The 14336-nt window shown below is 42.7% G+C and overlaps 2 protein-coding genes across 5 annotated transcripts; one reads left to right on the forward strand and one right to left on the reverse strand.

The window, feature by feature from the left end:
• The first annotated feature begins 64 nt into the window (after positions 1 to 64).
• Positions 65 to 6480, forward strand: LOC147051015 (DNA repair protein Ku80-like). The gene is made up of 21 exons (XM_085920180.1): positions 65 to 167; positions 392 to 505; positions 898 to 1081; positions 1165 to 1213; positions 1330 to 1452; positions 1966 to 2148; positions 2369 to 2483; positions 2747 to 2885; positions 3111 to 3223; positions 3323 to 3385; positions 3462 to 3599; positions 3696 to 3783; positions 3915 to 4045; positions 4327 to 4523; positions 4755 to 4857; positions 4942 to 5011; positions 5250 to 5359; positions 5474 to 5570; positions 5708 to 5775; positions 5852 to 5926; positions 6116 to 6480. Exons 1-21 carry the CDS (start codon positions 153 to 155, stop codon positions 6128 to 6130), a joined length of 2190 nt encoding a protein of 729 aa, XP_085776306.1. The 5' UTR covers positions 65 to 152; the 3' UTR covers positions 6131 to 6480.
• On the reverse strand, positions 6347 to 13921 carry LOC147051016 (collagen alpha-2(VI) chain-like). Of its 4 annotated transcripts, none has more exons than XM_085920177.1 (28): positions 13755 to 13921; positions 12752 to 12930; positions 12050 to 12660; positions 11952 to 11972; positions 11804 to 11869; positions 11383 to 11436; positions 11264 to 11308; positions 11161 to 11187; positions 11051 to 11077; positions 10940 to 10984; positions 10814 to 10867; positions 10664 to 10726; positions 10207 to 10269; positions 10078 to 10131; positions 9959 to 9994; positions 9824 to 9886; positions 9487 to 9549; positions 9330 to 9392; positions 9187 to 9249; positions 9015 to 9065; positions 8673 to 8771; positions 8418 to 8480; positions 8313 to 8348; positions 8181 to 8226; positions 7928 to 8080; positions 7291 to 7746; positions 7179 to 7217; positions 6347 to 7108 (listed from the first exon to the last, which is right to left on the reverse strand). In XM_085920177.1, exons 2-28 carry the CDS (start codon positions 12885 to 12887, stop codon positions 6510 to 6512), a joined length of 3096 nt encoding a protein of 1031 aa, XP_085776303.1. In that variant the 5' UTR covers positions 12888 to 12930; positions 13755 to 13921; the 3' UTR covers positions 6347 to 6509. The 4 variants fall into 4 exon arrangements, with proteins under 4 accessions (XP_085776303.1, XP_085776301.1, XP_085776302.1 ...); XM_085920175.1 differs by having other exon boundaries at positions 12743 to 12930; XM_085920176.1 differs by having other exon boundaries at positions 12743 to 12902; positions 13755 to 13915.
• Between the last annotated feature and the right edge of the window lie 415 nt (positions 13922 to 14336).

Below are 14336 nucleotides of genomic sequence, written 5' to 3' on the forward strand. Positions count from 1 at the left end.
TGAATGGTATTCAATTTGGGAAAATGACAAAACAAGCTGCTTTCAAAATCGTTGTAACGTGCCACCCTAATAACTAGGAAGTAAGCACCATTTTCACACGGACCTTTTATTTTGTTACTCACGTGTTACAAAGGAGGGAAAATAATATTACAATGTCCAAGTCGAAAGTGAGTACATTTGTTGTGACTTTAAAACATATCTTTGCAACCCGTTTGTTTTTAATAATTTTATATTTACATCCGTAACACACCGTGTTGTTCAGAAATGAATGAAACATGCTGGATGAGGGACATGTCTGAAGGGGCAAGCTGACAAGCCTTCGTGATACATCAGTGTTTTCTAATAAAATGACCAACATAATAAAATATGTTTTTTTGTCTGTGTATTGCAGTCGTTCCATGTGCTTTGCATGGATGTTGGACTTTCCATGTCCAACTCGGCACCGGGTGAAGAATCTCCATTTGAACTAGCCAAACAAGTCATTCAGAAGTTTGTCCAACGTCAGGTAAGCTAGGATACATTTAACTACAAAATTATTTATTCAGCATCAAGAACTATCAAAGTGACTATGTAGGCCATACTGAAAATAAAAATAATTATAAAATTACATTTTTAAAATTGTAACTTTACGAGGAATAAAACAAGGGGGAAAGTAATATTTGTAGAAATGAAACAATATTCTAAAAAATATTACTTTAATCTTGGTTTTCATTACGTTTCTCTTAAAAATACACCACTTTATTTTATATTATCTTCTTTTTGAATATATAACATTTATCTCCTATTCCTGTAAAATTACCTTTCAACTTTCTCACATAATATTATGAATAACATCTCATCAATTAATAATAAGTCTCTTATCATCACGACACATTTTATTGCACTTTGTTTTCACAGGTTTTTGCTGAACTCAAGGACGAATTGGCTTTGGTTCTGTTCGGCACAGACTCGACTAAGAACCCACTGGCTGAAGATGGCCAGTACCAAAATATCACTGTTCACCGCAACCTGATGTTACCTGACTTTGAGCTCTTGGAGGAGATTGAGAATCAAGTCCACCCAGAGAATCAACAGGCGGACTGTATCCTTTGATAGAACTTTACACTTGTGGGAAAAATATACATAACATCGAAAGAAACAGTCTCCTTTAACTGTTCTGTAAAGGGTTAGATGCTCTTGTGGTCTGCATGGATCTTCTTCAAACAGGAATAAAGTAAGAGTTTTCTTTTTATCTGGTAATGTTTGTGCTATAAAGGTGTATGAAATGCCATTTTGTTATCCTGTGCCACATCAATATTATGATTCTTTTTTTTTTCTTTTTTTTTTTAGGGGAAAACGCTATGATCGACTCAATATTTACTTCCTGAGTGACCTCAGTATTGAAGCAGATTCAGAACAGCTGGACGTCATTGTTGAAAACCTGAAAGGAGCTGACATTACGCTACAGTTCTTGTAAGTTCCAACACTGCGTTTCCTCACATAGGGGCATCCGCTCCAACAGATGCCACTTGAATAATTTAACACAGCGCCTCACTTAGACCCCCCACCCCCATCCTGTTTTCTCCTCAGGAAAAAATGACAGGTGGTGCCACTTGAAAAGACATTAATACACCCCCCCCCCTTATAAATATGCATTATTTTTACAAAAAAAATCCTCGTAAATACCGACCCAATACCTGAGTGCTAATTGATGCCTGATGGTATTTGTATTTGGAGATTTTAAGGCCTGCTGCATCGCACGCCATGCTATTCGAAGCACCAGGGGTCGATTCCAAGAAAGAAAAAGAAAAAAATACTGTTGATGACGCTTTGTCACATAACCACAGATGCACCGCAATGGAGAAAATAACAGATTGTAAATGTAGATTATTCTAAGAGTGTATTTAAAGGGATATTATTTGTGTGTCACTTAAGTTGCTTGAATCTATATTTCAAAACAATGGTTCCATCCTTTGTATCTTGTAGTTTACCCTTTTCTCCTGAAGATGAATCAACGGATGAAGCTGACAATGAGAGAAGAGGAGGTCCTGGTGCAAGAGGCTCGGGCAAAGGCTTGTCCAAGGAACAGAAGACTGGATTAGAGATGGTCAAACACATCATGCTGTGCCTGGATGAGGAGGATGGTCTTGATCAGATTTACACTCTCAGGTGAAAACGCTTATTGAATGAAGAGGAAGTGTAGCGCCAGTTGGTAACAGACATTTTTGCAGAAATAGGCAGTTCATGGAAAATGTATTTGGTTGTTTAATTGCACGATTGATAAGACTTCGTGGAATTTTTTCCAAGCGACTTTTTGTATGTCAACTTTACATGCAAAGTCTTTCATCGGTTTGCTTTGATTTAAGCGTCCCTTGTCCCCAACTCGCAGAAATGCTATCGAAGGGCTGTGTATGTTCAAGCACATTGAGAGAAGACCCATGGCGTGGCCCTGTCAGCTGACCATCGGCAGCGCTCTGCCCATTCGCATCGTTGGCTACAAAGCTGTACGTAATTTGCCAAGCACTCTAAAGACTATAATACTAATAATCATCATCATCATTATAGTATGCTTCTACTGGAATTCTGGCAAGAAATTGTATTGTGTCCATTTTTTTAGACACAGTTAACTTCTTTTTAGAACATGCCCAAGGGCTGCTTATATGGTTCTTGGGCGCTACCTGTTGGGCCATCATGTTGGTGTAGGTTGTTTTTGTTTTTTAAAAAAGGATATCGAGACCCTTTTGTGAGTCCCGCTTATGTCCACCAGGTGACAGAGGAGAAGCTGAAGAAAACGTGGCTCACGGTGGACGCACAGAGCAACGAGAGAGACAACGTCAAGAGAGAGACAGTCTTCTGTCTGGATGACGATGATGAGACGGAAGTGCAGAAGGATGACATAGTCCAAGGTCGCTATTTCCTGTTGTGGTATCCATACTATGTTTTACAGAATGCAATGCTATCTATATTTCCAATTATGTATGCTTTCAACAGTATGGCTCAATTGGGCTACCACTACTCAACATGTCTTTAAATCCTCAATCGCAGTGTTTCTTTACTATTGCTATATTGCGTGTAATTATTTACGATTTTACCCTCCCTAAATAGACGGTGTGTCTGTTTTGTGTTACCAGGTTTTTGCTATGGGAGTGATATTGTTCCTTTCTCCAAAGTGGATCAAGAGCAGATGAAATACACACACGATGGGAAGTGCTTTGCCGTTTTAGGTTTTACCAACCAAAACCTGGTACCATGCCATTTAATTGCCATTAATTTATATTTTTTAAATTTGTTGTGTTTTTGCTTCACGTTCAACATTGTTCATTTATTTTCCGCTGGCCCGCAGGTTCCTCGTCACTACTTCATGGGAACGCAGGCCATCAAGATTTTTGCTCCAAGCGGCGATCAGGTTTGATCCGGTAGCAAATTTTGTCAAATGAATCCCATTTCTTTGTGATGACCGATGGCATTTCCCCCGGGCTCAGCATGCTGGTGTGGCACTGTCTGCTCTCGTCCGGGCGCTGGATGAGCTCAAAATGGTGGCCATTGTTCGGTATGCCTATGACCGCCGGGCCAACCCTCAAGTTGGAGCAGCTTTCCCTTGCATCAAGTTGAACTATGAGGTATAAAGAAAATTGGGCAATTTTGAAGAAAGGAATTGCTGTTTTGCCCATTAGTGCCGTACAACTAAACTAACAAATGCGTGTTTCTCTCCACAGTGTCTCATCTACGTCCAGTTGCCCTTCATGGAAGACCTCAGACACTTCTCTTATGCTTCTCTGAACAGCAAGAAATTCAGCCCCTCAGGTATTGTTCTTTTTACAAACATAAAAATGATCCATTTGATTTGATATTACACTGTCTGCCCAAGTAAACCGTCTTAAATGAAAACCACACTGCCCTTGCCAATCAAACGTGAGATCGCTGTGCATACACAGACACTCAGCTGCAGGCTGTCGATTCTCTCATCGACTCCATGATGTTGATGGAGAAAGATGAAGATGGAGACCTAAAGGATTTGGTCAAAGTCCACCACATTCCCAACCCAGAGTTCCAGAGGCTTTTCCAGGTAATCAATTCTGTTCATGACAGAGTAGTAGTATATATGTTTTTAAATGAAGGAAATACAAGTATAATGTCACCAGAAAAACGAATACAGTAATACATTATTTTCACTTTATTACTTGCCATCGGTAAGAAATGGTGTGGTAGCAGCTAGCCTGCTAATAAAAAGGGATTAGCATCTCGGTACTCAAGGGGTTTACTCGTATTTAAAACTCTCATTCAGACTAACACAATCATTTTCCTGTAATCCAATTGAAACGTGTCTTCTAATCCAATCTCTTCCAGTGCCTGCATCATCGAGCCGTCAGCCCCGGCACAGCCCTCCCCCCAATGGAGCCGTGGCTGGCGGCTGTACTGGAGCGCCCGGATGTCATCGAGGAGCGTTGTCGAGCGCCCCTACAGGAGGTGAAGAAGGCGTTTCCTCTCAAAGTAGTGGAGAAGAAGAAGCAACTGAAGACTAGTGAACAGATATTTGGAAAAGAGTAAGTCTGGCATCTTTGGAAGGTCAAGTTGTGTATGCTACAGCGGAAGCTCTAACATTGAACACCTCTTTGTCAACCAAAAATCACATTTTGTGGTCAAAGCAGAATGACATCAACATGTAACGCGCACTTCAGTTTAGTGTGCTAGTGCCCCACCCCTCCCTCTTCTGTGTGGCCAAGGTTCTTCAATGTACTTTTCACTGTCTTCTATTTGACCCCTTCTACTGTCAGCTCTGAGCAGCCGGATGCCAAGAAGGCAAAGGGAGATACGGCAGAGGAGGAGGTAGAGGAGGAGTATAATCTGGCTGACATTTCTGAAGGCTCTGTTACTTCGGTAAGAAGCTGGGTGGGAGAGACGGGGGCGGGAGTTATGTTTGAACCACTCGCCATTCTCAACCTCATTTCTCCTTTCATCCAGGTCGGAAGCGTTAATCCCGCCCGTGACTTCCGCATCCTGATCAAGCAAAACACCCTTCCGTTCCAAGAGGGTGAGGTTTATTTTATTTTGTTGTTCACATTGTGCAATAAGCAATGATCGGTGTCGGGAAAGGTCTTTTTTTTTTTTTTTTTTAAGCAAACTATTTCAAAGTTTAGTTCACACATTTTACAATAAACAGTTCACTTAATTGCAGATACAATACTGGTCTTGATCATGACTAATGGGCATCTATTGTAAATTCTGTTTCTTTGTTTGGGTGGGATGACCACTACGACTCACCCATCCAGCCTGCGAGCAGCTGACTCACAGGATAGAGCAGTTGCTAGGCAACAAGAACACACAGTACTACATGAAAAGCATCACCTGTATCCAGGCCTTCAGAGAACAGTCTGTAAAGGTAAATAAACGGACTATTTCCCATTCCTTGAACCAATGCCACTTCTCGTCAAATGTGCGCTCTTGGCAAGTGTTTGAAGGATTTTAGAATTATTTCATATCTTTGGCTACGCAGCTGGGGAAGGCCGATCTGTACAATAGCTACCTCCAGTCGTTGAAAGGAAGCATCACAAACAGAGGGCTGGAAGTCTTTTGGGACCTGATTGTTCAAGGTACGCAAAGGTTATCCGTTTAGTCCGTCCCGGGAAAAGTCTCTCAAAAAATGTCCACACTGTGTTTTGAGAAGTGAATTAAAATGTGTACCAATTTTACAGTCCATCATTATAGGGTCTTTTTGTTACCGTTACAGCCTCCATATCTCTTATTAGCCAGGACGAGGTGGAAGGAAGCTCTGTGTCCAAAAATGAAGCCGCTCAGGTGACTTAAGATCAAAATTTCAAGTCACTCCGACATTGTCCTCCTCATTTCTGACAAAGCTTTGCTCTCTTGTCAGTTTCTCCTGGCTGAAGAGAAAAACAAAGAGCCAGTCGCAACAATGGAAGATGACACTGGCGATGTTGATGACTTGGTAAGTGTGTCCCCCCCCCCCGCCTCCCCTTATTACGAGAAAACACGAGGTCACTGCTGAGTCAAACTCATTTGAAAACTATTTCCTGTGTATTTTGCATAAGTGTCCCTGGTGCTTCAGGCCCATTGCAATCTCAATATAAACTCTTCAATCACACATTTTGTTCCCCCCCTCCCCCTTCCTGTGCAGCTGGACGACATGTAAGGAAGAAGGCGATGGGAGCGTCTGCGGGGGAAAAATGCAAAATATTCATCCATGGGTCCATCTGTCCATTGTTCCGCCTCCCACATGGAGATGGATGGGTACTTGGGAGGAATACTGCACAGAACATGACCTTAACCTAACTGTAATCTTTTTTTTTGTGGGGGGGGGGGCTTAAAAAACACAGCTGGGACTTGACAAAAGGCAGGACACGATATGTTTATTATTTTAAATGTGATTTATTGTGTGCAATGTAATAGTACTTGAGGTTGCTACAAATATAGACTGTACAGAGCATCAGGAGATGTGGTTTTTGTGAAGGCCAGGTTATTGAACAGTAGTAGCACCAAAACCAGGCTCTTGTCTTTGGTGTAGTTTCTCTTTAACATATCCACTGAATCAATTGGTTAAGCAAGCCCGACTGCCACTGCGACCAGTGTTTCGCCTTGAATATGGCGTTCCCGTCTCCCATGGCCAGCTTGGTTAACACTTCTTGATCCACGTCGCTTCCCACGGCTACTACTGTGGGGACGACCTGTTCCTTACGCATAGCGTACACCGCTTCATCCATTTTTTTCCTGTCTGTGAAGCCGTCTGTGATGAAAACGAAGGCGATCTCGGCGAGGCGTCTCGTCTGGCGAGTCGTTCCCATGCCAAGTACTCTGTCGATAGCGTGGGTGATGGCTGGCCCCACGCTCGACGAAGAGTCCAGATAACGCAGACGAGCCACGCCGTCAGAGACGAGGACGGGATCATGCGTGAGCGGAAAAGCCACAACGTTCTCCCCGTCCTCGCCATATTGCATTAGAGCCAAGCGAGCTCGCCGGCGATCCGTTTTACTCCGAGCCAGTACTAGTTTGTTTGCCACCGTTTGTAAGAATTCACGCACGTGGCGGAAGTTGTCCACCCCGAGGCGCTCTGAGCCATCAAGCAGGAATACCAAATCCACCGGACGTTGGGCACACGGAGCCACATCAGGCTCTATGGAAATCCAACAAATTGTTTCGTAAGCAAGTGGATCAAAATCAAAGTTGCTACGTTATTAACCTACCGCTGTTGCAAGGGAGATCAGGGCACATAACAATTGGATCTTCAAGGGAGAACAAATAGATGGTGGGTTACAACGCAAGTTTGAATAACATTTAAGATTCCACTGAACTTACCAGGACACAACACAGTCTCCATTTTGTCTATGAAGTCCTCTGTCACCAGGTCAACAAAACTCTTCATACCAGTGACTCGATCCTTTCGGTCACACGCAATGGATCCCAGGATCTCATCATCCTGGGCTTTTTGAAAAATGTCTCCGACCCCGATGGCGTTCACCTCGACGTTGCTGTCGTGACAGAGGTACTTGAGAAGATCCTCATCATCGCGCGGGTCGAAGCGCCCATCTGTGATCACCACCACGGACACTTTGGCCCGGATTCTCTTGCTGTCCCTGATGAGGTGGTCATAGGCAAACTTGAGGGCCGAAGGGGTGAAGGTACCCCCAGCGATCCACTGAAGGTTCTTCACTGCCGTTTTGAAAGCAGACATGGAGTTAATGTCGGGGTCGTCGAGACGGATGGCTTCAAAGGTCCCGTTGTGGCTGTACTGAACAACTCCAACTCTTGTTCCTGAAAAAGATTGCAGGTTGTAAAAATTATTTGCCTCGAGTTATCCAAGAGTAAGGTTCGGTCTCATTTGAACAAACTGCCGGATATTCAATTGAACGTAAAACTGATTCATTCTCTTTTAAGGCAAACTTTTGTCTCTCGATGTGTTTTACGATATCATTTAGAAGGTGCCAGACTTTACCGGTCGGAGATGCAGGGTTGTCGGCCATAGATCCCAGACGATTAATGGTGTTGATTACAAAGTTCTTTTCCAAGGTGAAGTTAACCAGCCCGACACTCTCGGAGCTGTCAATGACAAATACGATGTCCAGGGCACCGCAACGCTTCTCGCAGTCTACGAGAAAAAGGTAAGAAGTGCTTTATCATCATTGAAATATGTAATAGGAGCTAACTTGCACTTTTTGGATCATGGTGTATATTTACGGTTTGCTCACCACAACAACCGCAAGTTTCCCTGATGTAAGTCATGACATCACAATCCTTGCAAAGACAAATAGAGCAATATGGAGTGATAATGTTGACAAAAGCGCCCCCCCCCTCCTCCTCCTCGCCTCGGACGTACTCACTCTAAGTGCAGGATCGCCCATTGGTCCAGGATAACCCTGCATACAAGCATTACACACGCTTAGCAACATATTTGACTTATATTTAATATCTGTGCTGTTGCTCACATCAGGCCCGGGGTCCCCTCTTATTCCCCTGGCTCCAGGCTCGCCCGTATGACCTGGCTCCCCCTGAACAGAATAACAAGCCAAAATCATCATCTAAAAAAAAGAAAAAATGCTAACATGCAATTTTAGCCTTTAGTCTGTTTCAATCAAAGCCGTTATGTCTGAGCGCTAACACTTGTGCAATGTTCTGAGACCAGTTTGGATCACTTTGTAGGTTTTGCAAATCAAACCAAAGCACAAAGGGATGAATCTTACAGACTCCCCGCGTGGACCTTTGTCTCCCGGCTCTCCCTTGGCTCCACATTCACCTCGACCACCCCTAAGTCCTTTTCCTCCAGGATCACCTCGGTCACCCTGAGAAATACTTGGCATACTTTAAAAGGGATCATCCAATGCACCATAATCACATATATGTCAAAATTGTGCTGAATAGAAGTTCAATTAAAAAATGGTTTCCAACAAAAGTTTTTCTAGTACGGTCAAGGACCCTGTGGAGTGGACTACTCCAAACTTGCATTGCTGGTAAAAAGGGGAGAATACATGTGTGCCTGCTTTTCATTGCACAGTGGTCAAATTAAACAGCAAAGGACACATTACAGTTGGGCCTCTTGGTCCAGGGTAGCTGAATCCTTGTCTTCCTTTATCACCCTAAGAAGAAAAAAAAAAGGACTGTAACAGCAGCAGTGTACTTTAGGGGGGATTGCCCATAAAGCTAATTCAGAAATAATGAGAGCCACATTTGTTGACATCAAATATTAGTTTCACTCACTTGCTGTCCTTGGGGACCCAAGTCTCCTCTCGGTCCAGGATCTCCTGGATTTCCTAAAGTTCCCTGCAATGTATCCACATGTATTGTTTTTTTTTTTTTAAATAGGAATACTCTCCAATTGTTTGATGTTTTCAACAACCCACATTTGCTCCAAGAACTCCTGGTTCTCCTGCCTGGCCCCTCGGGCCTGGAAGGCCAGGATCACCCTAGAACAGAAGCAATATCGTCATCTTTTCTGATTTTGACATCATAAATAATTTGACAAAATCAGAATGTTGGTGCCAAATCCCCCAGCCTCACCTTTTCTCCCTTAAATCCGTCCTCCCCCGGTCGCCCCCGGATTCCCTCTGGCCCTCGTTCTCCCTTTTGAGTGATACATAAGATCAACACACTTGTTTTTGTCTGAAAAAATCACTTTTCACCTATTTAAAAAAAAAATAAAAAAAAAAGATAAGCGGAACCATGATCTATTTCCAGTAATACAGAAAATTCAAAATCTGAACCAAACAAACAAAATAGAAATAACAATATGTAAGCTATGCTTAGAGTTTTGTAATAAACTTGCTCCAAAAGCAAACGCCACAAAGAAAGGAGACATTTTCCCACCATGCCAAATAGAATATTTAAATGTTCTTACTTTTTCTCCCTTTTTCCCAACAGATCCTTGACCTCCCTTTGGCCCTCCATTACCTCTTCTTCCCTGTGGATGTTCATTAGTTAACACACTGCAGCAAAGCCACCTGAAGAAAATCATTGTATAAAAGAAATATACCAGTTCGCCTCTTGGTCCAGGTAAGCCACGCAGTCCCTGAAAGAGTTCATTGTAATCTTTCACTGTCATTAACTATCTGGGTAAGTCAAGATAATAAAATGAAAATCAATTTGAAGTACCGCCGGTCCCTTATCTCCCGGGGGTCCTGGATTTCCTGGATTTCCTCTTTCACCCTGCAGGCGTTCAGTCCAGGTGTTATGACTGTGGTGTAAATGCGATTAGTTCACGAGTTTTAATTAGATTTGCACCTTTGCTCCCCGTTCGCCCTCAGGGCCAACAGCACCTGACTTGCCGTGAAGGCCAAGGTCTCCCTGAATGACACGAAAAACAACCGGTGAGGACATGACCTCATCTTCAACGAACTCGGTCTGTAATGGAGCCTTTTAAACAAAGGATAGGATGGATGATGCTAACTGCTAGCATGCTAACTATAGATAACAGGTCATGAGAGAGCAGCCTAAAATTTAATATCCCCTTTTCCTAAGCTTTTGTAATAAAGTATCAATCTGGGAAATAAAATTTCAACATGTTTTTCAAAATGACACAGAGTTGTTCCATTTTAGAAGCACCAGACTCAGCTTGTGAAATGTTTAACAGCTAAAATTGAACGCGACTGTCTCACTTTGGCCTGTCGTCTCGTAACATAACACTCGTGAGCAGCCATGCGAAGAAAAAAAAAAAATCTTTGTGATCAAACAAAAATACCTTTTCTCCTTTTTTGCCTAGTGGACCAACCTCACCGACTTCTCCTAGGTAGCCGTCATGTCCCTTGGAGAAACAAACAAAACAAAAATCATCGCTCATGTGTGAAGTTCACCAAGATTCATTATAATTAAAGACATAAAATTAACTCACTTTGTCCCCTGGTTCCCCTTTGCAGCCAGGAGCTCCAATACGGCCAATTTTACCCTGAAGATACCACATTTGATAATTGGTCCCCAGATAAGATACACTTGCAAAATTTATCAAATTAAAAATCACCTTCTGCCCATCGGTTCCATTCTGGCCAGGTACTCCCATCAAACCCTGAAAATTTGGAGATCAGTTAAGATTCCCTTGTCTACCTTATTATGCCGCAACAGGTAAACCTACCTTTGCTCCACTTGCTCCTATATCACCCTGTTGGGGATTAGGACACTCATCAATTCAAACCATTTACTCAACCAGATCATCAGAGGATTGCAGAATATAATCGGTTTCACCTTGCTGCCCTTCAACCCGACTTCTCCCTGTGTCAAAGCATAAAGCAAGACTTGTGAATGACTGAAATGAAATCCATGTGACCACATGATTTGTTGAGTAAACCTTTGGTCCAGGATGTCCAATTGAACCCTCAATGCCAGGATCACCCTGTCAAAGTGGAGTTGGGAGAATCTTTTTAGTATCTTAAAAGAGAGGATTAGATGTCAGTATTGCATTCCTACCTGTCCTCCCTTTTCACCTTTTGGTCCACGATAACCACTGTCTCCTTTTGTACCCTGTAATGCATCATCAACATGATCAACATTATAATTGACCTTTGGTGGCCAAAACTGAAACATTCCATTTCAACCTGAATATTCCATTCATCCAAACCCAAGCCATTCCATAAAGCCCAAACACAGGATACACGGAACCAGTCATACCATCTGTTCCAATCGTTCCATCCATCCCGAGTAGTCCCCCATCTATCTCAATTCAACCAATCTCACCCCAAACATTCCATCAGTCCCGAACAATCCTCATCTACAAAATTACATCAATGCCAATGCCACCATTTCAAACCTCAGCCATCGCAAGCGCAGCCACTCCAAAACAGTCATTCCATTCCAGCTCATCATCATCCATCCCTCTTTCTAAACCTACCTTTGGCCCTCGAGGCCCTCTCGGTCCGGGAATTCCTGGAGTCTCGAAGCATTGCTGTTGGTAGCACTACAATAGCAAAATAATATTAGTTGATTTCAATGACCCAGAAAAGAAAGATCACAATTTCCCACATTGCCGTAACGCTTACCTCCATAAAGGCTTGATATTTCTGCAAGGAAAAGACTGAAGTTAGAAGATACCTGCTAGTGAGAAAGTAGAATCATAAGATTAGAGCGAGGAGGTCACCATGGCTTGTATGATACGATCAATGGACTCTCCTTTTATTTTTGGCCTGCCGTTAACAATTTCCACGGCCAGATAGTCGTTGCGGTAAACTTCGGCGGGCGAGCTGGCGATCTCTCTCATTCCCATTTCATCGATGGACCTGGACGCCGCCACTGAGAACACACGAATCCCCTGCTCACGGGCCCTCTCCGCCGTTGCCTTTATCCCGCCGCATGGACTTCCCGTCACATGGCCGTCGGTGATAACCACGGAGAAGAGGACCGCCTTCGTTCCCGCGTGGTGTTGAGTCAATTGGTGCGTCATGTTTTTGAGGGCACAGTCGATGTAGGTGCCTTTGCCCAGGTATCGAATCCCGCCGAGACTCCTGATGAAGTTCTCCCTGTTTGCAAAGTGACTGAAGACCACCTGCTTCTGCGAGAAGTGAAGGCCTCCGATGGACCAGGTGATGTGGACCAGATCTCGGTACTCTTCATCCACCAGTTTGTGGGCAAAAACCCGGGTGAACTCCTTGATGTTTTCCACCAATATTCCAGGTGGGGACTCCTGTAGGGCAATTGTCTCAGAGGTGTCGATAGTGAAGAACAACTTGATAGGGCAGTTGACCATCCTGGCTGAAAGAAGCTAACGTAAGACCACTTGACAGAAGTACAATCCCCAAGCACTCCTCTAATCTGCAAAAGGATGCCAACTCACTCTCACAACCTTCTGGTTTTGGAAGAGTCTCTTTTGGTCTGTCTTTGGGCACGGGTACTGGCCTTGGTCCACGAGGAGTCAGTTGAGGGATGGCGGCATGGACCATGCACAAGAAGATGAACGCTGAAAGATGAATTTTTGCCATTTTTTCGTCCGTCCCCTGTGATATATATAAGACAGAAAGGATCCTGTGGAGGATTTGTCTTTAAATACAGGAACCAGATGACAAACAAGAGGCGCCTCACAAAAGAAGCCACCGTAGCAACCAAGAATGTTTAGCGTTGTTTTAAACTGTGTCTGTGAACAATCCCGTTTGTGTCGGAGAAAGAGATGAATTTTAAAGCTATGACGAAAGAGGAGCTTATCACCGCTCAGTTAAATCATCTTAATGTTAAAGTTTCAAAAAAAAAAAAAACAATGTGAGTAAAATTTGAGCAATGTGACTTGCTGGATTTTATCACTCCAATCAACCAAAAACACTCAAGATAAAAAAAAAAAAAAAGGTTCTGGATTTATATCCTTAACCCGTCTTCCAATTCCCACTTGTGTTGTGCAATTTAGAGAAAACAAACAATTTGATCATGAAAATTCCAAAGATGTGACTGGCAACGCTTAAAATGTTATGATTAGACAAAACAAGAGCGATGTCTGCTGGAAGCTGGAATCTTTAAACATTAACTTTGGAGCCAATTCCTCTGTAATCTGCACACACTTTGCCAAATGTTCATAGAAAAACATCCTTCATTTTCCAACATTCAGTTATTTCAATAATTATACAAACAGCAAGCGAGTTTGCTTTCCCCTCTATTTTATTTATAAAGCAATAATCAGTTCAATATAAACATTCCATAACATTGTTTCAAGGCATTATATTTGTTACAGGTAGTTTTGTATTTATTTATAAACCCCACAACAAATTACTATAAAGTCAGCAGCAAACTATTCAAGTGGTAACAACTGCACATATTTAAGAAGAGCAAAATAGATGAAATATTAAAAAATAGTAACTCACCAAAAGTGTCCCAAGCGCTCCTGCACTCACCTCTGGAAAATTTTCTCAAAGTATTAGGATAAGCATCTTATTCCTCGCTCTCTATTTGGCGGATTCTTTGTCGGTCAAGGAGAGCCGCTCAATTTATTCCATAGAAGAGCGCGCCCCCCCACTACGGCTACTTGCATGCACACGCCTGACAAATAGAGACGGAGCTAGAAAGCTGAGCCTCAACCAGAACAAAAAAATAAATAAATGGAATAGGCGTCTATAAAGTAAATAGTCTGTCTCAGATTGTGTATTTATATTTCTGTGTGGACACAAGAAGTGTTTCAGAGACAAACACAGCAGCTGGTTTCTTTCTTCTCCTTACATGGCGACACTCCTTGTGTGTTTATATGGCAGCGACATGAGGCCTTGATACAACACATTTGTCAGGGCTGAGGACGTGTACTGCATTACATCATCTACTCAAAGTATTAATAGAATAATGCAGTAGATGCTGGTTGAACTTTAAGTTGTTTCAATTTCGGGGAAAAAAAAAAAAAAAAGATCTCGTAGAAAGTAATGGATTTTTATGAACCGTACATAGTGTTAAAGGGA

Source organism: Syngnathus leptorhynchus, chromosome 9 (assembly GCF_054491065.1).
Source record: "Syngnathus leptorhynchus isolate UIUO chromosome 9, UIUO_Slep, whole genome shotgun sequence".
Classification (NCBI taxonomy): Eukaryota; Metazoa; Chordata; class Actinopteri; order Syngnathiformes; family Syngnathidae; genus Syngnathus; species Syngnathus leptorhynchus.

Coding starts and splice junctions, on each gene's coding strand:
- LOC147051015 (XM_085920180.1), top strand. Junction 1,453..1,965: donor GACATTACGCTACAGTTCTT/GTAAGTTCCAAC, acceptor TGTATCTTGTAG/TTTACCCTTTTCTCCTGAAG. Junction 2,149..2,368: donor GATCAGATTTACACTCTCAG/GTGAAAACGCTT, acceptor CCCAACTCGCAG/AAATGCTATCGAAGGGCTGT.
- LOC147051016 (XM_085920175.1), bottom strand. CDS start 12,887: ATGGCAAAAATTCATCTTTCAGCGTTCATCTTCTTGTGCATGGTCCAT. Junction 11,309..11,382: donor AAGGTGAAAAGGGAGGACAG/GTAGGAATGCAA, acceptor CCACTTTGACAG/GGTGATCCTGGCATTGAGGG. Junction 8,081..8,180: donor GGAAACTTGCGGTTGTTGTG/GTGAGCAAACCG, acceptor TTTTTCTCGTAG/ACTGCGAGAAGCGTTGCGGT.